This window comes from Equus caballus, chromosome 16, assembly GCF_041296265.1.
Source record: "Equus caballus isolate H_3958 breed thoroughbred chromosome 16, TB-T2T, whole genome shotgun sequence".
Lineage (NCBI taxonomy): Eukaryota > Metazoa > Chordata > Mammalia > Perissodactyla > Equidae > Equus > Equus caballus.
In genome coordinates this window covers 58,595,037-58,618,267 of record NC_091699.1, presented here as the reverse complement: position 1 = coordinate 58,618,267, position 23,231 = coordinate 58,595,037, and the positions used below count along the sequence as shown (strand labels likewise).

At 53.9% G+C, this 23,231-nt stretch overlaps 1 protein-coding gene across 4 annotated transcripts; it reads right to left on the bottom strand.

The window, feature by feature from the left end:
* Positions 1–289: 289 nt before the first annotated feature.
* Positions 290–22,097, bottom strand: PLCD1 (phospholipase C delta 1). 4 transcript variants are annotated; one of them, XM_023620740.2, is made up of 15 exons: positions 21,918–22,097; positions 13,336–13,492; positions 9,712–9,940; positions 4,396–4,525; positions 4,072–4,303; positions 3,257–3,458; positions 2,999–3,143; positions 2,772–2,921; positions 2,523–2,678; positions 2,142–2,301; positions 1,833–1,949; positions 1,254–1,432; positions 1,027–1,159; positions 801–950; positions 290–655 (listed from the first exon to the last, which is right to left on the bottom strand). In XM_023620740.2, the coding sequence occupies exons 2-15, from the start codon at positions 13,358–13,360 to the stop codon at positions 570–572; spliced, it is 2,094 nt and encodes a 697-aa protein (XP_023476508.1). In that variant the 5' UTR covers positions 13,361–13,492; positions 21,918–22,097; the 3' UTR covers positions 290–569. The 4 variants fall into 4 exon arrangements, with proteins under 4 accessions (XP_023476508.1, XP_023476509.1, XP_070094087.1 ...); XM_023620741.2 differs by having other exon boundaries at positions 13,336–13,500; positions 21,918–22,086; XM_070237986.1 differs by having other exon boundaries at positions 13,336–13,500; positions 21,490–22,061.
* Between the last annotated feature and the right edge of the window lie 1,134 nt (positions 22,098–23,231).

The window sequence follows — 23,231 nt, the reverse complement described above, 5'->3', positions numbered from 1 at the left end:
CAAGTCTGGATCACTCAGTATGTCCACTTCTGGCAGAAGGGGCCTCTGGGGCCAGACGGTGTGGCCTGTGACATTCCAGAGAAGAACAGAGCTCTCTTTACCCTCCTCCTTGGAAGGGTTTGTTTCTTGCTGGTCCCTCCTGCCCAGTGGGTCCGACGACCTCCTCACTCCAGTATGAGTGTGTGATAGGTGGAGAGCGAGGTGCTGGTGCTCCAGTGCTCTGGGACACACACACATACACATGCTTTACAGGGATTTTTCTGGTGTCCAAGTAAAGAGACCACAGGACTTAGTCTTAAAGATTTTTATAAAAACCCTCAACCTAGGGCTGGCCAGAGGGCGGAGAGGGCTGCAGTGTTCTTCCTAACGGAATTGAGGACAGCTCCAGGGTCTGGACCTGCTCCTGAGACCCCCAAAGAGGCAGCAGCATGGACAGTACGTTAGAGCTGAAGGCAGTGCGGGGCCTCTAGCTCTGAGTGAAAGGGTGGGAGAGCCATACCTGTCTTGAACCCCAGACGTGGACAGAGAGCCTGGCCCACTCGAGGAGCTACCACCAGACCCCCCCAAGCCTAGTCCTGGAGGGACACCTTCACAAAGAGGGTGGCAGATGGGTGCTGGTCTCCATTCTTGGACAAGAGGTGGACGTGACGGTATCCTGGCGGGCAGATAGGTGGGAAGGAGCACACAGGGAGAGTTCTGGTCACTCAGAGAGGATGCTTCAAGGAGCAGCAGGACCCAGCCCAAGAGATGCCAGGCCCTGCCTCCCCCTCCCTGGCCCCCTCCCCTCAACAAACACTCACCCTGCTTGAGACTGCTCAGAGGGATGGTGCTCTGGCCAATGAAGTCATTCTTGGAGGAGGCATCATAATCCTCTACCACAAAGCGCACAAGGGCAAGCTCAGGCACAACCACCTCAAACTCAAACTCCGTGTCCCACCACGGGTTGAAACCTAGAGGTACAGGCACCACGTCAACAGCACGGACAGCAGCTCCAGTAGGTGGGCCCAGCCTAGGCCCAGCACATACCATTATTGGTGACTACGGGGGTCTGGCGGCTGGCTGTGTCTTTGCCCACACCATGAATCTCCACTGTCACCTTGGGGTCCACAATCGAATTTTTATTCTTATTGACTTTTGGCAACTGCTGCCCTGAGATGACCTGAGAAAAGGTGGGGGGAAATTAAGGGTTCAGAAGTGGTAGTGAGCAGGGAGGGAGGCCCATGGGCACCTGTCCCTCCTGTGGCTGGCCATACCGTGACACTGAGCTTCTTCTGAGTCCACCAGGGGCCCTGAGCCAGGGCACATGAGTTGAAGGTGGAGTTGGGGTCTCGTAGGAAGGCAGGCTTCAGCACATACCCACAGGCCCCATTGTCCTGGAAGCGGCCCTGGTACACGTCCATCTCTGGCCCAGGTGTCTGGAAGTTCAGGGCCACTACAGGCAGGACAAAGCAGTCACAGGCTGGAGACCGGCCTCAGGGGCCCTAGAGCCCAGCCTGCTCAGGATATACTGAGGCCTAGAGTCACACGGTGAGGCAGAAGCAGGGTCCAGGATCAGTCAGATGCCTACTGCCCTTCTGCCACCCTAAGTGACACACCACACGAACCTCACATTCCATTTCTGGTACCAGAATTCAAAGGACTAGTGTGCTAACGATGGGGTTTCAGACACTGTGACTTGCTGGTGGGGGGATATTTCCAAACGGAGATTACCAGCCCCTGAGCCCACAAATGCCTGTGTCTGGCCCTGCTTGGGTCCCCAGAGGCTCCTGGCCCCTGGCCCTCTGGACTGAAACCCTCACCGAGGCCTCCTCCCAGCCCCAGCCAAACTGTACCGATCTGGCAGCCCCCGTTCCACATGTCCACGGGGCTGTAGTTGGAGGAGTCCGTTCTCCACCCAGCTGGGTAGATCCTGCTCAGGTGACCCACGTTGTGGCGGACAAAGCTGTTCCCTGAGTGGGGTGTGAGTTGGTCAGATGTGGCTGCCTCCTGGTGAGCCCAAGCCCCTCCCCACCAGCTCTGTCTGCTAACAGCAGGGAGTCCCAACTCTGGGTGATGTCTGCGGTGATGGGAGCCAGGCCTGGCCGGGCCAGCTCAGATGGTCAGACAGACAGGCAGCACCCTCAGGGTGCTGATCAGCTCACCTGATTCTTGGAGGAGTCGGAGGGCGCGGTTCTCAGAGAAGGACGCCATCTCATAGAAAGCCTGCCCTGGGGTGCCAGAGCTGGAGAAGCCCCCAAAGTGGACGCTTTTGCAGTAAATGACCATGTCGGAGAGCTCCTTCACTAGCCTGAGCTTGTCCTCCTGGGGGCCATGGGGAGGCCCGAGTTAGATTCAGAGGTTGGGGCAGGTGGGCACTGAGAGAGCCAGAAACCCAGACACAGAGAGACAGAGATAGGGAGACAGACAGAGAGAGGGGGGCAGAGGGTCTGAGTGGCAGCCACAGAGAACTGAGACAAAGCAAATATCCCATGGGGTGATGGGGGAGGGCCCCAGGGCTGCCCCCACACTGCTCCCCCTTGAACCTTGGCCTTGTGCTGCACTCGGCTCCTCACTGCCTCATCCTCCATCTCCGCAGCCTCATCCTCATCTGACACAGTGGCCTCAGGGCTGCCTTCCCCTCCGGCGGGCATGAGCCCCCCAAGCTTCTTCCCCTTCAGCAAGATCTTCCCCTTAAGTTGCTAAGGGTGGAGGGGCAGCAGGTCAAGACCAAGCTGGCCTCCCAGCCAGTCCCCCTGTCCTCTCCTCTGGACACGCCCATTCCCACTGTGCACCTCAGGGGAAGGCAGGCTTGTGGTAGCCCCGTCCAGCGGCCGGTCCAACAACATGGGTCCCAGAATGGTGCGCAGGTGTCGTGCCATCACCTGCTGCTGCTCAAGGCTGCAGTGGTTCTCCAGGGACAGGATGACGGGGTAGGGGGACGCCTGGAGGCCCAAAGGCAGGTTAGGAGGGGTTGGTGGCTCCTAGCAGCCTCCTCTTTTCCCCCATGGGGTATGCCCACCTTGAAGGCATAGTCCCGGATGGCCCTGAGCACATCGCAGAAGAGGATCTTGGAGGTGAAAGTGTAACCGTGGTAGATGACTGGCTCCTGGTTGGGCCCGTCCCAGCAGTCGAGCTCCAGGCAGCGGCAGCCTTTGCACAGCGCCCTGCAGGTAGGAGGCACCATTAAGCCCCTGCCTTCCCACCTGGCAGCCCCTGAGCCCCACCGGGTAGCCCCACCATGCACACCGCCCCCCCGCCCCCCACCCTGGGGCCCCACCGTATGTAGGCCTCAGTGCTGCTGGGCCCGGTGAGCTGGTCTTCCAGCAGGTAGGTGTTGTGCGAGGAGGACACCAGGTAGTGACTGAGCGGCTGGCCCATGTCCTGGTAGACCCGCCGGTGCGCCAGGCTAAAGGCGCTGCCATCGGCCGATAGGAGGTACATGAGGAAGCCGTCCTTGGTCATCTGCCGCTGAGCCTTGGCTGGGATTGGGGAGACCGGTGCCAGTAAGAGCCCTCTGCCAGCCAGCCACCTCCAGGGGACCTTCACTGTGCCACTGCTCTGGGAGGAAGAGCCCCCACTCCCCCTGCCTCCCTGTCCTGAGCTGGTCCTTGATATCTCGTGGAAGGGGATAAACTGGGTCTCCTGACCAGACTGTGACTACCCCAGGGCAGGGCCCTGTCTCCTCCTCCTCTGCCTCACACTGTGAGGCCCCTGAGGGCAGAGCCTCATCTCCTCCTTCTCTGTGCCTTCAGACTGGAACCCTCTCTAGAACAGGGCCCTGTCTTGCATCTCAAAGCTGGGCCCAGGATGGGCACAAATAAAGAAACAGGAAAAGCGTCTGCTTCAGCCTTCTCTCTATTTCCTGGGGGAGGGGTCCTTAAAACCCCTGCAGGAGGAACCAAGAGAGGGCTAGTGATGCTGGAGCCCTGTCTCCCATCTCCCTGCTTTCTTGGGGCAGGCAAATAACTGACCAGGGCCCAGGGCCTGGCTGAGGTGCCCCCCTTCCCTCCAGCTCCTTACTCTTGGGCTGCAGTCTCCCCACGGGTCTCCCAGCCCAGTGTGGCCCCGGGACTGCCAGTCACAGGCCCTCACCAGTCTCATTGGGCTCATAGCGCTCAATGAGGGAAAGGGCCAGTGCAGGCCCTGCCGCCTCCTCCCGCTGCTGGTGCTGCAAGAATGCCACTAACTGATCCACCGACAGGGTCTCCCTGGCGCCCGCGGCCTTGGCAAAGGTGCTGTCGATCTCTTTCCGGTGGGTCAGCATCTTGTAGAAGGCCTCAATCTCCTCATCCTCCAGGGAGTCTGTCTGGGAGTGGTCACATTCCTGCAAAGCCAGGACAGCCAGGTGGGCAGGGCTCAGAGCCGGCCCTGGGCTAGGGTCAAGGACCCACTACCAGCCCTCGGTTCCTGCCTCACCCTGAAGATCTTCCGGGCATAGCTGTCGTCCACCTGGATGTTGAGCTCCTTCAGGAAGTTCTGCAGCTCCTTGAAGCTCATCTTGTTGTCCTTGTTTTTATCAGCTTTTCGCAAACAGGAGTGGATCCAGCTGGGCCAGAAGTAAGGAAAGAACCCAGGAGCCATGGAACCCCCAAGGTCCCAGCCAGAGCCATGGTTCAAGCCCAAGGTTAATTCCTGGGTCCGTGTGGACCAAGACTACCTGTAGACACAGCTCCCTGCCAGCCTGACTTACTGCACATCCACATTCAAGGCATGGTGGCCTCTTTGGAGGAAATGTTACATCCTATTAAGGGGTCTTTTTCCTATTTGCTGGCTTTAAACCCTTTCAAGTTTTTAAAAACATTTCTTTTCTCACTATAAAAGGGTTCATTATAGACAATTTAGAAAATGCAATAAACAAACAAATTCCCCATAGTCCTACCACTAGGGATAAATACTGTAACATTTCAAGGTATGCCCTTCTGGTTTTCAATATATAATTGTTAGCCAACTTGACTATAGCACTTGAGGCTTATTTTACAGGAAAGAGCAAATGTCAAGCCACTGATCAGAAGGTTGGGACATGACATGCAAAAATAAAGCCTGGATCATGTTATCACGGTTGGGGCACTTAGGCTCCCTCCTCTCCTTTACCTCTGTCCTTTCTCCCCTCAGCCTTGACCTTGAGAACTAGAGAAGGAGGAGCTCCACATTCCACAGGAAATAGAGAACTAACTATGGAACAGAGATAACGAGAACTCATCAACACAGCTGAAAAAGGATAGCAGGCTTTCAGAAGAAATCACAAAGGAAACAACATAAATGATGCCATATGAACCTTTTAAAATTATGAGGACCAAACAGAAAAGAAAGCTGCCCATCAGACAGACTGGAGGAAGCATTTGCAGCAAAGGCTTTGAAGAATTAATTCAAAAGAAAACAGTATGATGACCTTAATAACTGCATGAAAAAGGGATATAAACTGACTTTTTGCAAACATTACCAGTAAACACAGTAAAATTTGAAAATGAGATACAATTTCCTAAACTATAAAATTAGCAATTTAAAAGTATATCACCCAATACAGGGAAGGGTGAGGTGAAATGGACATTATCCATCACTTGGGTAAAGTAAATTGGTACAAGCTTCAGGAAAGTGATGTAGGGTTAGTTAAAGCTTTAAATGGTTATATCATTCGACTCAGTAACTTGACTTCTAGGAATTTATTGGTAAGGAAATACTCCTAAATACTGAAAGATTTTATGAACATAGTTCTTTGCAATGTTATTTAGAGTAGTGAAAGACTAAAAATAAATTAAATGTTCAACAATAAAAGACTGGATCATAATTTATAGTGCACCCACTCAGTGGAATATTACAGTCATTAAAGTTGTTTACAGGGAAATAATTATGACATAATGTTACACTGAAAATGGATACAAATGTATGACCTCTACTATTTTTGGCAAATGCATCATTAAGCAAGTTGAAATGCAGAAAAAAATTAGGGGGGAGAAGCCAAATATCAATAGTTTCTGGAGGAGGTGGATTTTGCGAGCCTTTAAAACTTCATTGTAACATATCCATATTTTCCAAATTTTATTTGTACATATATATGCATGTTTTATGTAAATATATGTATATACAATAATTATGGCAGAATGCCAGGTAAAAAGAAAAATCAAGTTTCTGGATAGCCATGTGCAAAAGAAAATCTAAGAGTAAACATTTGTGACTTTGGGTTAGGCATGACATCAAAAAACACAAGCAACAAAAGCAAAAAGTAGACAAATTAGACTTCACCAAAACTAAAAACTTTTGTGCTTCAAAGAATACTACCAAAAAAAAAGAAAAGAACCCACAAAATGGTAAAACTTATTTGCAAAGTATATATCTGACAGGGGACGTCTATCGAGAATATATAAATAACTCTTACAACTCAATAATAAAAAGACAAATAGCCCAATTAAAAATGGGCCAGGGATCTGAATACACATTTCTCCAGAGAAGCTACACAAAAGCACATTAAAAAATGCTCAACATAATTGATCATTAGTAAAACACAAATCAAAATCACAATAAGATACCTAATCAAAAAGGAAAAAACTCCCAGACAATAACAAGAGTTGGTGAGCAAGGACGTGAAACTAGAACCCTTGTGCACTGTTGGTGGGAATGTAAAATGGTGCAGATGCCATGGAAAACAGTATGGAGGTTCCTCAAAAAGTTGAAAATAGAAGTGCCATATGATCTAACAATTCCACTTCTGAGTATACACCCAAAAGAATTGAAAGCAGGGGTCTCAAAGAGATATTTGTACGTGCATGCTCATAGCAGAAATATTCACAATAGCCAAAAGGTGGGAGCAAACTAAGGGAACATCAGCAGATGAACGGATAAACAAAATGTGGTAGACACATACGAATGAATATTGTTCAGCCTTAAAAAGGAAGGAAATCCTCCAATATGCTATAGCATGCATGAATCTTGAGACATTATGCTAAGTGAAATAAGCCAATCATAAAAAGACAAATACTGTATGATTCCACTTACGTGAAGTACCTAGAGTAGTCAAATTCATAGATATAGAAAGAATGGTGGCTGCCAGGGGTTGGGGCTGGAGGTGTGGAGGCGGGAGAGTGAGGAGTTGTTTAATGGGTGGAGTTTCAGGGGCAGGCCCGGTGGCACAGTGGTTAAGTTCACAGGTTCTGCTTCTCAGCGGCCCAGGGTTCACTGGTTCGGATCCCGGGTGCGGACATGGCACTGCTAAGCAAAAGCCATGCTGTGGTAGGCGTCCCACGTATAAAGTGGAGGAAGATGGGCATGGATGTTAGCTCAGGGCCAGTCTTCCTTAGCAAAAAGAGGAGGATTGGCAGTATTTAGCTCAGGGCTAATCTTCCTCAGAAAAAAAAAGGGTAGAGTTTCAGTTTTACAAGATAAAAAGAGTTCTGGAGATTGACTGCACAACGATGTGAATGTACTTAATACTGCTGAACTATACACTTAAAAACGGTTAAGATGGGGGCCGGCCTCGTGGCTGAGTGGTTAAGTTCCCGCACTCCACTGCGGCAGCCCAGGGTTTTGCTGGTTCGGATCCTGGGCGCAGACATGGCACCACTCGTCAGGCCACGTTGAGGCAGCATCCCACATACCACAACTAGAAGGACCCGAGACTAAGATATACAACTATGTAACAGGGGGGATTTGGGGAGATAAGGCAGGAAAAAAAAAAATTGGCAACTGTTGTTAGCTCAGGTGCCAATCCTTACGAAAAAAAATGGTTAAGATGGTAAATTTTATGTTGTATATTTTTTACCACAATTAAAAATTAAAATTAAAATAAATAGATCCATTAAAAAGCTTAACAACAATAACAAAAAGTGGGCAAAGGATCTGAATAGATATTTCTCCAAAGAAGATATACAGATGGCCAATAAATACATGTAAAGATGCTCAACATCATTAGCTATCCAGGAAATGCAAATCAAAACACAATGAGATACTACTTCAAACCCAGAAGAGTGACTATAATTAAAAAGACAGGGGCCGGCCCTGTGGCCAAGTGGTTAAGTTCACGTGCTCTGCTTCAGTGGCCCAGGGTTTCACAGGTTTGGATCCTGGGCACGGACACAGTACTGCTCATCAGGCCATGCTGAGGTGGCGTCCCACATGCCACAACTAGAAGAACCCACAACTAAAATATGCAACTATGTACTGGGGGGATTTGGAGAGAAAAAGCAGAAAAAAAAATAAGGTTGGCAACAGTTGTTAGCTCAGGTGCCAATCTTAAAAAAAGACAGATAACAAATGTTAGCAAAGATGTGAAAAATTGGAACCCTCATACATTGGTGGTGGGAATGTAAATTTCCTCTTTGGAAAACAGTTTGGCAGTTCCTCAAAAGGTTAAACACAGAGTTACCATAAGATTCAGAAATTCTAGTATATACTCAAGAGAAATGAAAACATATGTCCACACAAAAACTTATACACAAATGTTCAAAGCAGCATTATTCATAAAAGCCTGAAAGTGGAAACACAAATGTCCATCAACTGCTGAATGGATAAATAAAATGTGGAATACCATACAGCGGAATGGTATTAGGCAATAAAAAAGGAATGAAGTACTGACACATGCTACACCATGGATGAACCTTAAAAACATTATGCTAAATGAAAGAAACCAGTTACCTAGGACTGTACGATCTCATTTATATGAAACGTCCAGAAAAGGCAAAGGTATAGAAACAGAAAGTAGATCAGTGGTTACCTAGGGCTGGGAGGTTGTGGGGAAATGGGGAGTGACTGATATACGTTATGGGGTTTCTTTCTGGGGTGATGAAATGTTCTAAAATTAATTGTGATGGTTGCATAACTCTGTGAATATACTAAGAAGCACTGATGTGTACACTTTGTCAGTGAATTATATGGTACGTGAATTACATCAATAAAGCTGTCATAAAAAAAAGGGCTGGAGCTTGTTCCGCCCTAATCCTACGTACTAGAAGCCTGATCACCTTGAATCAGAGACTAGTGTGTTGTTGTGCCCCTAGATTTTGAAGTGAATTTGTTTCAAGCCTGCAGGCTGGTGGGCACATCAAGCCCAGGGGAACTTGATCACTCCCCAAAGATGGCACAGGCAGGCACCATGGCCTCTCAAATTCCCAGAGAGAAAAAATGTAGTAACTCTAGGAAACATGATTAAAACGTCCAAGAATAGGTGTCTCACTGAAGCAGGCTGCTCCCCGCAGCCTTCCAAGTCCGTGCTGGTTACAGAGGGGGGAAGAGGAGACATCAGGGGGCTGCAGTGGATCAGGGTAGATCAAAGAAGCCTCCAGGTACATTCCCTGCTTCCCTTCTGCTATGGACTGAATTGTGTTTCCCCAAAATGTATATGCTGAGGCCCTAACCCCAAGATGATGGTATTTGGAGATGGGGCCTTGGGAGGTTTAGATGAGATCGTGAGGTGGGGCCCCCATGATAGAATTAGTGCCCTTTTAAGAAGAGACACCAGAGATCTTTCTGTCTCTCTCTGCCATATGAGGACACAAGGAGAAGGCAGCTGTCTACAAGCCAGGAAGAGAACTCTCACCAGAACCCAACCATGCCACACCCTGATCTTGGACTTCCAGCCTCCAGAGCTGTGAGAAAATTAATTCCTCTTCCTTAAGCCCCCCAGTCCATGCTATTTTGGTATCACAGCCTGAGCTGAGTATCTTCCACACCCAGGTTGCTCTGGGGATGACCACAGCCAGTACCCACAGGCTGGGCCTGGAGCCACTGCCACCAAAAGGATACTGCCGCAGCTTCTGCTGCTGGTCCATGGAGCCCGAGTGGTGGATGATCTTGCGCAAACCCTGCACCCAGTGCTGGGCGTCAGCTGGCGATGGGGCGATGAGGTCTAGCGTGTTGCGCTGGTCCTTGAAGACAATGGAGAAGCAGCGGTCCTCGGGCACATCACGGGCAAACTTCTCAAGGCCTTCTGTGCGGTGCCCCATCCGCACCTCCTGAATGTCCTCAATGGAAACTGCAAGAAGGGGATTGGGGGGGTGGGAATAGAGAGGTGTGAGGCCAACCCCTGCTTCTGACATGGCCGAGGCCACAATGGAGGGGGCATAGCCTAGAGAGAGCCAGGGCTGGAGCTTAGGCCTTGATCCAGAGAGAAAGGAGAGGGGCAGGAGGACAGACAAGAAGGGACAAAAAGGAGGAAGGAAGACAGAAACAGGTGGAGAAGGACCAAGAGACACAGCTATAGTGGGCAGAGTAGAAACACACAGGGAGTGACAGAGCGAGAGGGACCGACTTTAGGGTAGGAAGGGCACCCTAGACCCGCTGTTTCCATGCTGGGAGGGAGCAGGACTCTGGGAGAGGATCAGGGCAGGGCAGGGCAGGGCTCTTAGAAAGAGATGGGGAGAGACCAGTCCAGAGCTTGGGGCCTGTGACAGAGAAGAGGCCACACACCCTCCCTACTGTACTTGACTTTGGACTCATCCTCCCCTCAGACAGCCATGAGAGCCTCCAGGCCCCTCTCCTGACTACTCAGGGGGCTGGAGCCACCCTCAGTCGGCCCTGGCCCTGGGGTCTGGAGGCAGAGGGCCAGAGACAGAGAGAGAAGTGCTTGTGTCAGAGGGTAGGCAGGGACCTGCCCTGTGTGTGTCGGTATGTATCAAGGAGGGTGCAGGAAGGCTCTGCCCTCCACGGTCCCAAAAGGCAGACTGGATGGTGCCCCTTGGGGTCTGAGAGATTATATCATTCTCCCCTTGGGAGGCAGGGGAGGGCCCTCCTGGCCCAGTCCAGCCTTCCAAGCTTCAGGGGGCAGCAAGGCCCTGCTTACCCCTGCTCACTCCTAAAGTGCCCTCTCTGGCCTGGCTGGGAGCCAGTCCCACCAGCCAGGCTCATGCTGGGCCTCCCAGCATCAGGGTCCAGACTCTGTCCCTGCCTCCCCATCACCATCCTGAGCCATCCATATCCATCTATCCTGGCTCCTAGACCAGCTCTGGCTGAAAGCCCGCCTGTCCCTCCTGGTGTCTACCCTGAGTGCCCAGGGGCCTCCTAGCCACCTGCAGGCCCCATGTGTGTGGCATGTGCCCAGCCTGGGCAGCAGGCTCTGAGGAGTGGGACATGTGAGCCTTGGGCCATCTAGGGGGCAGAGAGATCCCTGCCTAATCCCTCTGCCCTCAGCCTCCTGTGCGCCCCCAGGCCCCACACCAGCTGCAGCTGACTCTGGCTGGGAATGAAAACAGGAAGCCTGAGCCTGGAGCTCCCAGGCCAGCACGCCCACCAGCACCAGAGAGAAAGTCCAGATGCCTTCACTGCTGATAATGCCTTGTCTGCCTCTGGGAACCAGAGTGGAGGGGGGCTAGTGGTGGCAGGATCAAGGGAGACTTAGGGAGCAGGAAGCAGAGGCAGAGAGAACTGGGTAAGGGGCTGCTCCACTCCGCCCTCACCTGGCCTTCATTTCCCTGAAGGGTAGAGTACAGTTGAGGATGACAGTCTCACTTGCCCAGCGAAGGAAAGCAGTCAACAAGCATGCTCAGCTCAAGACCTGTCTCTGGGTCTTTGACATAGAACAGAGCCTCTTCCACCCATGGTCCTCACCTGAGCACACCTGGCACCTGACCCTGGACCTGTCATCCCTGCAGCCCCTCCTCTCAGGGTGCAGGCCCCTCACTCACACCCTTTCCTCATTCTCACCTCTGCACTTTGCTCACACTGCCTGGGATGCTCTTCCTGCCCTTGTGCTCACAGCCACCCCAGGACGAGGTTCTCATCTCGCCAGCACAGGTCTGGAAAAGCCTGAGTCTCCTACTCCTGTCTGCCCCCATGCCCCATTGGGAACCATGCCTATGTACTGGCTACTCGTGGGCTCTCAGGAATCCCCAGGGCTCAGAGTGCAAGATGCCCCATTCCCACCGTGCCAACATCCACCAGCGTCTAACAGGAAACCCCATATCAGGGCAAAACCCTGTGACGGAGCCTGGCTGGTGCCATAGACAGAGACAAAGTCTGGGTCACTCCTATGCTGTCTGGCAGACACGCTCTGAGGGTGGCCTTCTGAGAGCACTTCAGGCTCCATTCCCTCCAACCCTGCCCTGCCCTGCTCAGAAACCTTCCATGGCCCACATCCCCAAAGCCCCAGCATGGCTCTCTCCATCTGACCCCGCTCCTGTCCTGCCTCACCTCTGGTCGTTAGACAGGCCACAGGCCGGCAGGCTGTACCTTCTCAGGTTTCTGTCCAGTGTCCTGAGGCCTGACAGACCCTTCCTGGGGCGCCCTTGGTGGGCTGACCCTCCCCATCCTTCTGCCCCCCTCCCACCTGGGGCTTGTCACCTGTGTCTGGTTTCATTCCCTGTAGACCTGCCAGTGGGCTGACCCTGCCCGCCCCCCACAGCCAAGGGCAGGTGAAGGGTGAGGGATTTCCAGGGGTCTGGGTTGTATGAAATCCAGCTGCAGTGACAGCTCTGCACTATCCAATACAGCAGCCACCAGCCACATGTGGCTATTTAAATATCAGTTAGTTGAAATTTAACAAAATTAAAAGTTCAGTGCCTCAGCCACACTAGCCACATTTCAAGTGCACAGTGGCCACAGGTAGCTAGTGGCTCCCGTATTCGACAGCACAGATATAGAACAATTTCATGGACTCAGAAAGTTCTTTTGGATAGCATTGGTCTAAAATTTTCCCACCAGGTACAGGTGCAGAGTGAACCTCTCACACAGAGAGAATTTTTAGGGTATTCTCAGGTTAAAGGGCAGCAGTCAGCAGAACTTTCTCCCTAACGCCTTGAAGAGGGCACTCTCCATTTGCAGGCCCAAGCCTTGGGTTCCTGGGCCCTGCTCCACCCCAACATCCCTGCTATGGCTCTGTCCCAGGGAGGAGCTGCCTCCTGCGGCCCCACCTCACATCCTGATCATTCATACCCGGAAGGGCCTTAATAGCCCCTGCACTTTGGGTGTGGTTCTTGGCCTCACACACCTGGAGTCCTAATCCGCCCAACTTCCCTCCTTCCTACAGCTGTCTGAGCAGATACCTGTGAGTTCAGACCGCACTGTCCAGCTCACTCCCTACTTCTGAGCCTGGCTTTCCCCATCTGTGGTTATAGTTATGTACCCCTACCCCTAAAAGGCTTTAGCATCTCCATCTGTGATCCTTGGTCCATGACTGCCCTCTCCAGCCCAGACTAGAGCTCACTTTCCCTATCAGTGATTTCAGTGACTCCTCTCCCCAACTCTGGACAGCTTCAGTTTCCCCACATCTGGTTCTGATCACATGACTGGCCTATGCCCCACCAGGCTGGGCCTCAGTTTCCCTCTCTGTGGTCCTGGTCCATGAGTGACCTCCAACCCTAGCCAGAATCAGTTTCCCCATCCAAGCACAGGTTCCGCACTCTGCCTCCTACCCCACAGCCCCAGGGTACTCACACATCTGGGACTCCGGGGTCCGCATGACTTTGCGGGACTCCTGCCAGATGGTCTTGCAGTCTTCCTGCAACTTGTAGAAGCGCTCCCTCCGCCATGAGCTAGATTTCACCTTCAGGAGCTGGCCGCCCTTCAGCAGTGCCTGTAGGTCCTTGTCATCCTGCAGGCCTAGGAGACAGAGCTGGTAAGATGCCACCTCCTCCAGGTCCCTGCTACCCCAGGGTGCACCCTGGCCACGCCCACCTCTGGACCCTCTCAGAGCCCACTTCTCACCAGCCTCATCCTCAGCTTTCTGTTCATTTCTCCCTCCCCCACCCATGCTCCAAGCTTGCCCTTCAGGAAGTCATCTCTGATTGCCAGCTGAGGCCATGCGAACCTTGGGACACCTGCCTACTCAAGGCCATCCTTTATACACTGTGACCTGCCACGCATAGCTGAATGGACAAAGGGAGGGCAGCTAATCCAAGAACACATGGTTCCTAGGGAACCAGACCCCTAGGAAATGGCCTGGCTCTGAAAGACTAGGTGGGCCCCTTCCTGGTCTCACTTAGGGGTCAGAGTGACCTGAAGGAAGCTGGGTCCAAAAGATCAGGCAGAGCAGGAAAGAAAAGGGGCAGACACAGATGGAAATGGACTCCAGAGCATCACAAGCCCAGCAGCTCTCCAACTCCAGCGGCTCTGGAATCATCTGTGCCTGGGTCCAGGTCCCCCTCCTGACTAACTGTGTGACCTGGGCAAGTGACTTCATGTTGCGGGGCCTCTGCTCTCCTGTCTGTAAACTGAGGATAAAAATAGCATCCACCTCAAAGGGAAGTTCTAAGGTTAAATGAGATGATGCATGAATCTGGGGAGGTCCTGACATAATAGCAGTTGTAGTTGGTGGTGTCAACACCATGGTTGCTGTGGGACCCTGGGCCCATCTCTGCCACCCTCACCCCTGTTACCCCCACTCCTGACTTGGACCTGCTTGAGTGGGTCTCTGACCCTTGTCCCCAGACGAGACAGATGAGCCCACTGCGGCCGGTGTATGACCCGCTGGGATGCCTCCCTGCCCACCCCATCTCTGAGTGTCCTGGGTCTGGGACTCCTCAGGGTATGGCAGCTCTAAGGCATAGGGCAGCCCTTTCAGAAGCAGAAGCAGGGCCTGGCTCAGGGCTCCACAGCGAGGACCAGAGCCCTGGCTGCTTCGCCCCCTCCTGCCCAGCTCTCTTGCTGTTCTCAGAGACCCAGGCTGACCTGAGGCATGGGCTCCCAAAGATACGATGCCCTTTGTCCTACTAGGCCCAAACAGGAGGCACCAAAGGGGCACCAGACCTGGCTCCCCAAGAGCCCTCATCCCCAAGCAGACCCTGTACCAACTGTGATCAAAGAGAGACCCCCCTCCACCCTAATGTAATAAAGAGATAGATACATCTATATCGATATTTGTATCTATATCTGTATCTATTTATAGATCATCCTAACCACATGTAGTCCAGCAGCCAGCTCTGTTCAGAGCCAAGTGACCATCTCACCTCACATGTGTCATCAAAACTAAAACTAAAACTAAAACTAAATCTAAAACATGTGGCCTCAGCAATCTTTATCCTTCTGCTCCAGCAGAATGGTGGTATCAGGGACCATGTGGGTCCGGTCAGAGGGCCCCGTGCCTAGACCTATAGGCTTTTCTTTTCTGAGCCTAGATCTCCAGTCCCTGATAGCCTCTCCCACTTTATCTATGCTCCTCCTCCCCCGTCAGCCTACCCCATAACCCACAGGACCTACAGAACATTCTGGACCACTTCCCCAGGCCTCAGCCACCCACATCATTTCCATCCCTCCCCAGTGCTAATACCCACAGCCCCATGGCTTTAGGCAACTCTCTTCCCTCTCTGTGCGTCTGTTCCCTCACTGTCACTGGGTGAGAACAGTGTCGGAGCTGTCTCTGGGCCCTTCCCCCACCTTTTTCCCAAGTCTCCCCATCACTTCCAGAGACCCCTCTATCTTAGTGTGAGCACCTCCCCTTCAGCCCCAGGGGAGGCCCACTGGAGGAGAAGGGGACCTCTGTAGGATGTCCTAAACTCTTGGCTGAGTCTGTGGGGCTCAGAGGAAGGGGAAGGGAGTTCCCAGGCTGCCAGAGGAGAGTGCCACCTCAGCCTCTGCTGGGGATTCCACTGTCTTTTCTGAGGCTGAGATACAACTGGGAGGGACATCTCCTTACCCTCTGCCTGCACCCACCCTCCAAGCCAGGCACACATGAGAATAAGCCACTGCCAACAGCACAGATGGGAATGGGAGGAGGAGGTCAGAAAGAACAAGGTGGGCCCCACCCTCTAGTTCTGGAAAACACCATGAGGAGATGACATGTCCATCCTGTCCTGGAGCCAGGCGGTGGGCCCTATCTGTGGCCAGGCAGAGATAAGTCCTCTGGCTGCCGACATGGCTTCCGGAACACAGACCTCCATCTCAAGGTAGGCCTTGATAATAACCACTGCCCTCTGAACCACTGGGAAACCTGGGCAGGCACCTCCATCTCTGAGCTTTATCTGAGGCCCTTTTGTTTCCGAGGCCTCTGGGCTACCTGCTCTACCTTAGCACCCAGAAAGTCTATGGGCACCCCTCATCCAGCCTCACTCACTCAGCTGGAGTACCTTCTTCTCCTGCGGAGGGGCAGTGGTGAGAGGCCTCTGAGTTCAGGGCCCCTGGGTTGACCCTGCAGCCTCAACAACCTGCCCAGGCTAGCTGCACACAGCAAGGTGGCCATGGGGAGGAGGGTGCTGCAGGTGCTAACAGGAGGCTGAGGGGGGTGTCAGGGGTCTGGCCCATGAACCTAGGGTGATGCATAATGGAGACAAACTGGGCCCAGGACTCACAGCAATACACAGCTACACAGAGATATAGTCACACACTGCCACACACAGTGACACACATTGTCACATGGCGTCACACAGCCACACAACATACAGTGTCAGAACATCTTCATAATAATGATAATAGCATACACCATAATAATAATAGTTAATATTTGAATAAGATACTATTCTTAGCACATGTATTTAATCCCTCCAACAACCCTATAAGAAACATGCTATCATTATTCCCATTTTACAGATGAGGAAACTGAGGCTCAAGGAAGTTACATGGTAGAGTCAAGACTTAGAAGCCTGCTTGAAGGGTCATTGCTAGGAAACATTACCTCATGCAGCCACCTCTCAGGGGCACAGGGAAAAACATCAGAATAGCCACATAACACACACACCATAACACAGAATGACAGATTCACTCGGTCACCTGGGTCACCCACAGTCACAGAGAGTGCACAGCATCATACTGGATCTGTCACACTGGTGCCACAACGTCACATGCTTGGTTATACAGCGTTACATACCATCATTGCTGCACAGTGGCTCCAAGTACCACACGAGTGACAGAATCACCACTGGGTCACACGCTGGGTCACTCACTGTCACACTTGTCACATACAGGCACACACATTTACATTGCATCACACTGGACCACACACCGTCTCACAGATTTCATTGGGTTACACAGTCACACCAGTTTACACATAGGGCCACATATCCAGTGGTGCCTCATAAATTTATAAACAGGAGAAGTCAGGGGTCACAAGGGGCAGGGAGCTCTGGAGGGCCTGAGGTAGATCAGGAGAAGGACTAACCAATCCCCCCAGTACTCACCCCACATGCCACTCGTGCAAACACAGCCCCCAAGTTGGTCACACACTCACAGAGGTACTAAACAGGAGCAATAAAAGGATAAAGGGCAGGACCCCGAGCTGAGAAACAAATAGTCTGCGCCCTGCAAAAGCTGCCCTCCCAGTCTCCGCAGATCTCGGGTCCCCCGTGCGTCCCTTACCCAGCCTCTGCCCATTGAGCGCCGCCACTTTGAGACTCTGCTCCTGCAGGTAGAGCTCTCTGGAGCGGCTCCGCCTCCGGACCCCGAGGCACTGCATGATGCCCCGCAGTGCCCCTGCCGCCCGCGAGCCTGGCCCGGGACAGCGCCGCAGCCTCCAGAAGCCGGCCAAGGCGGGGAGCAGGGCGGAGTTCAGGCGTAGAGGGGCGGAGCTAGAATCCAGGAGGCGGGGCCGGGCCCAAAGGGGCGTGTCCTCGGCTCTGGGGGCGGGGCGAGAGGAAAATCCAGTCCCGGGGGGGCGGGACTGATGCCCAGGGAGGTGGGACCAGAACGGCATCTAGCAGGGGAGAGGAGGAGCCAGAACAAGGGAGGCGGGGCAACTCGGAGGAGGAGCCGAGACCTGGAGGCGGAGTGGGACAAATTCTTTACCCAGGAAGCAGAACAGTGGCGTAAAACTGCTCAGAAAGCAGATCGAGGGCGGAGCCAGAGCCAAAGAGGTGGGGAGGGGAAGGAGCGGGGTCTGACAGGAGACGTGGAGGCATAGCAATATCCAGGAAGCCGGCCGGGGGCGGAGCCAGGGCCCAGTGGGCTAACCCGGGGATGGTCCCTCACTGGAAAGGCGATGTTGGGGCAGAGAGGGACGGAACCTCGACTTTGGAGGCGGTGTCGGGGCGGGGCCTGACCGGGAGGTGGAGCCAGAGTCACGAATTCTAAACACCAGCTGGGGTCCGGGTGAACACCCGAGGTCTGGGCGGGCGAGATTGAGCTGAGGAGGGGCGTGCCAGTGGGCCGCCGGCTGGGCTGCGGAGTCCAGCGGAGGACGGGATGGGGCGGAGCCGGGGATGGAGCCTGGACCACACAACCGAGCCCGCCGAATATTTTACCCCAATTTCTCAACGAATTCATCGTGACTCGACTGGCTGTTGCCTCACTTGTGAACCTCAGGCAGGCCTGTTTCCTTCTCTCACTTTCCCTACCTGAGTGGAATAATCTCCAAGGTTCCGAAGGAAAATGGAATTCTTGAAAAAATGCTGATCTTAAAATGAGTTCATTAACGCCGGCTTGCTTTCATTAATAGATGAGAATGATTGCAACTTTACACAAAACTGTGCTGCCAGTGTGCTGGGGAACAGTGGGACCTTTCATGGAAGTTACAACTTCCCTTTCATTCACCCAGCAATGATTTATTGAGCCCCTACTGTGTGCCAAGGTCAGGACCCCACCCAGAGGCCTGACTCACGCCTCTCTTTTCCTCTGCCTCTGAAGAGTTCCTCCATTGGCTTCCCTGCAGCTCCAGTCGCCAGCACTGACAGTGAGTCACAGGCAAAGCCAGTCATTAGCACAAACAAGCACAGCAAGAATAATAACAATAAACTGAACCGCAGAGGGACTTGCCTAAAGTCACACCACAGAGAATAAATCATGAGAATGTGTGAGTGTAGATGAGCTGAAATATGGGCACAGACAAGTTGTTCTTCATTTGGAAAGAGGGGGAGCAGAGTGTGTGAGGAGAACCTCTGTTTTAGAGAAAACATCCAAAGGTTTTTAACTAAAGGACCAAGGATAGAATCACGTCTCATATAATTTGCTTCCTTTGAATTCCTACATATTTTATCTTATGCATTTAAAAATATGATCCTGAGAAGGGCTGCACAGGCTTCACCTGATTGCCAAAGTGGCCTATGGCACGAAAAAGTTAAGATCAGTGTGTGTCTGTGCAGTGTGGGCCTGGGATCTCAAGGACAAACAGCTTTGAAACATAATTACGATGGGTAAGGGGCTGGCCACCCCAACCTGCTATGATGGCTCTGGAACCATTATCTCTTGGAGTACTGGCTTTGTAGCCAACCTAGAGCTCCTGTGCCCATTAGTGTTTTATCTCACAACATCCCCTGTGAAATAAGTATTGCGATCCCATGGATGAGAAAACAGACCCAGAGAGAAAAAGGGACTTGCTCAGGATCACAACGTAAGTAGAGGCACAGCTAGGACTGGAGCCAAGATCTCCTGGGGCCAAGATGAGGCCCTTCCTACAGCTTGCCTTCCACTTTTACAAAAGCGAGTTCTTACAGCGGAGCAGGAGAGATGAGGTGTAGGAAAAGCTAGTGGAGGTGGATGTGTTCAGTGAGAGCAGGGCCCTGGGAGGTAGTGTCCTTCGGGCACTTCTGAGGACCTGCTGAAGAAGCCAGTGCAGGCCTGGCCAGAATGGAGAGAGCAGAGCAAGTGGGTTAGAAGGAGGAGGACGGGGCAATGGAACATAAGTCTGAGTGCTTCAGAGACACCAGAAGGAGCCCCTTGATTATTGATCCCAGTTGATCATATTTTTCCTGGCTAAGGACTACCTTATTGTGGCTCCTCATCTCCCAAAGAACTAGACAGCAGCTCATAGGGCGCAGTCACTTGGGGGATGGGCCTCCTGGAGGAACATAGCACCTGCTGGGTACCAGGCATTGTTTTAATTGCCTTGTAGGTTTACCTCAATCAATCCTCACAGCAACCCTATGAAGTAAGTAGTGATCTTATCCCCCATTTTACAGATGAGGAAACTGAGGCACAATGAAATCAAGGGATTTGTTTGAGATGAAAAAGTCAAGACTTGACCTCAGGTAGTTTGCCTCCAGAATCCATGCTTGTATACTACACTGCCTCTGCACGCAACTAGGGCAAAGAGAGAAGGGACATCTCATATCTAGGGGGGCCCCATAGTCCCCCCGGCCAATGAAGGGGACCTTTCTGCAGCAGATCCCTCAACTGCCCAAGCCAGATAGTGTGGTGCTGCAGCGCATATCCAGTGCTGTGGGACTCAAAATATGAAAGGGGTGCAGACTCTCCAAAGGAAGTGTAGACAACCTGGGACAGCACAGGGCACAGTGACCACCCCCTCCCACCACCAATTCTCCTTGAGTGGGTCTTGCTTCCCCATCTGGTTTGCAGGTAGAACAAAAGGCAGTTAAGGGAGGTAATTTTGGGGGATGAGCTAGAAGCAGCAGGGTCTTCAGGGAAATAACTTGGGGTTGCAGTGTGCATGCCAGCCCCACAGGAAGGGCTGGACAGAGTCAGGATTCAGGAGGCAGGTCTCAAACAGGATGGGCCAGGGCAGCCAACCACATGCCACAGGACTGGGAGGCGCTGCCTGAGCCTCCACACAGCTTCCTCTCCAGGGAAGATACCAGGGCTGCTAGGGGAGAAAGACTCAAAAAGGCACAGATGCCTGAGGATGGAACTCATTCCAACATGAGCTGAGTCTGCAGCAGTCCCAGAGGTGAGCAGAAGGTTTTCAGGGGGTCTGAGTGTGAGGCAGGCATGGAAGAGGTGGCAGTCTGCAGGATAAACAGCGTTAGCTAAGGCATGATGAGAGAGAAAGGCAGAGGCCTCCACTGTGGTCCTCTGACCTGCCCAGCCTCCTTTCCTGCCAGTCTGACAGGAACATTAAGGACGCCTCTGGCCTGGGGAGAGAACAGGGAGCAATGGAAGGGGCAGGGATCCCATGACCCAGCTGGGTGAAGTTGCCCTGAGGAGCCTAGGCTACTGGTATGAATGTAACAGCTCTGGGCACTGAGCGAGGTCTTTCTGGGCCCTGGGGACCAGGTCTGGGCCAACTGGGAAACAGGAGACAGTCTAGGGGCTGGCTGATAGGAACATCGCTGAGTCCCTCTGAATTCCAGGGGCCTCTGCCTTTCTCTCTCCCTTCTATCATCTCCATGTATGGTTTTGATGGATAGGCAGTGGACACCAAAGTCTCCAACCCCAAGGGAACTAGAAAACAGAGGGAGATGTGGTGAAGCACTGATTGGTGTTAGAGGGGCAGGGTTTGCTGAGCTGGCAGATGATCTGGGGGACAGAAAGGCCAGGCCCCCCTAAGAGTGGGTGAGTCCCCAGGCTGGAGCAAAGAGATGTCAGGTCCAGGTTGGGGGTCGTGTGCAGCTAGAAGACCTCTAGGCCCTGCAGTGGGGAGCCAGCGGCTGCTCTCTCTCCTGGAGGGACAGCGATAGGGCAAGGAGATGACCCAGACTCTGTTCCCTCCGAGGAGAGGTCAGCTGGACAAGGGTGGAGCCGCAGGCAGTTTGAGCTGGGACTTGACTCTATCCCCCAAGGAGGGTGCGCAGACGGGAAGATCGGGCTCCTCCTCCCAGACCCGGCATCGCGGACTGTGATTTCTGCGCTGGGCAGTGACGGCGGCACAGCCCGACCTTGGCCAACCTTGCACACCTCCTCGCCCGCCCCCCCCCCCCCCCCCACCATATCCCCACCCCACCACACCCACGCGGCCTGACGCGGTCCAGGCACGCCAGGGTTTTGAGGCACCTCTCCCGGCGGCTCGGACAGGGCGGGGAGAACTCGGTCATTCGTGGATGGTGGTTCCTTCCCTCCTTGGCCTTTCGGTGCGCGCTGGACCATGGAGCCCAGCCTTCCGTGATCAGAATAAGGGAGAGCCCCCGAGGCTGGGGTGGCCGGGAGATAGTCTTCAGGGAAGACTTCAGACTCACACTCCTCTCCTTGTCCCTGGCCGGATCTGGGGGATAAGCCTGGAAACGCCCAGGGTCGTGCCCAGCAGACCCACCCCGGGAGTCCTGGGCTGAGATTTCCCCGATGCGACAAAAGGGCCGAAGGGCGGGCCCGGGGCGGGGCGGAGGGCGGCCGAAGGAGCTGGGGGTCCCCTGCTCACGGCTGGGAACGGTTTTCCGGGCGGTCTGCCCCTGCAGGGTCTCCCCGCGCGCCAGCCGGGCACTCACCGTGCAGGGTCAGGAAGTCCTGGCCCGCGTCCATGCCCGACGGGCGTCGCGGCGGGAGGTGGGCGCCGCGGGACACAAGTGCGCGGGACAGCGCCGGCGGCCTCGGGTCCGAGCGGAGCGCGGTGGAAGATCTCGAATGAGTGCGGTGGGAGGAGGCAGAGGTGGGCCCGGGACACCGCCCCGCCCGCCGCCCGCCTGCGCCCCCGCCCCCTGAGCCCGCCAACCCGCGTCTCTCCCCGCCCCTCCTCGGGAGCCGGGAGGGAGGGAGCGCGGAGGTGGGGGCCGGGAAGCCGGGCCATCCCTGGCCGCCGCAGGTGGGCGCGTCCCGGCCAGAAATAACCAGATTTCTCCCGCTTCCTCCGCCGCCACCGCCACCCACAGGCCGCCAGCCCTGTCATTACTGCGGGCAGCCCGGCCCCACGCCCTGCGTGTGGGCACCTCGCTGGGGTTGGGGCGATGCTCAAAAGAATCCGGCGTCACCCCGGGGAGGGGACCGCGTAACGTCCGACGCCCAGTCGGGCTGCAGCGAAGGGGAGCCTCGGCGTCCAGCCGCGGCTCCCCGGGTGTCTGCTTTCCCTTCTGCAAAATGGGTGCACGGGCACGGGTTAGGAGGTCCTCAGAGAGGAATACCTGGACCTTATCCGGAGGAGAGTCCCCTCCCCTCTCGCTGGCAAGTTTCTAACCCCAGGAGCGCCTTTGGCGGGGGTGGGGATGGGGGTTGAGGTGGGCGGGGGTGAGGGGGGAGTGAGACAGGGAAAGGTTACAGCAAATGGGTGCAGGGAGTCCAGTTTGAGCCCTTCACACCCCAAATTCCTGGCGATCTGTGCAGCAGAGTGGGGGACAGGATCTGGGGTGGGGTGACGTCTCTAGGGTCCCTTCTTTGGGTGGCCTCTCAAGGGGCCCCTAGGTGGACCCCTGACTCCCATCCTCAACTCTTGCAACCCAGACACCCTCTTTATAGGGTACCCAGAGACTCTCAAGGAAAGTCCAGCCATCCCTGCTGCCCACCACCCTTTGGGAGAGCCCCTTGGGAGAGCTGGGCTCTGAGTGTGGGAGACACCCCAGAGAGCCTGCGAGAATAGGGGGAGGTGCTGGGCCCACCCTTGAATCACCCAGGTCTCCTGGGCTGATAAAGACAATGAGAGAGTCTGGCAGAAGCCAGTTGGACCCCTCCTGGAGGAGGAGGCCCGGCTAACCCTAAGCCCTCCTCTTTCCAGCACAACCAGGCCTAGGTGGGCTTGAATAGCTCAGGAAGGGATGTAAAGCGGCTGGAGGGCAGGTCTCCCAGTGTTGAGGGTTGAATGGGTCAAGATT

What these genes read in the sequence shown, in the direction of transcription:
- PLCD1 (XM_001489014.6), bottom strand. Translation starts at nt 17,521, where the DNA reads ATGCCGTTCTGGTCCCACCTCCCTGGGCATCAGTCCCGCCCCCCCGGG. An exon ending in CAGCAGCAGAAGCTGCGGCA is followed by an intron (nt 4,526 to 9,711) that starts GTATCCTTTTGG and finishes CTTCTGGCCCAG; the next exon opens with CTGGATCCACTCCTGTTTGC. An exon ending in TCCGGGACTATGCCTTCAAG is followed by an intron (nt 2,922 to 2,998) that starts GTGGGCATACCC and finishes TTGGGCCTCCAG; the next exon opens with GCGTCCCCCTACCCCGTCAT.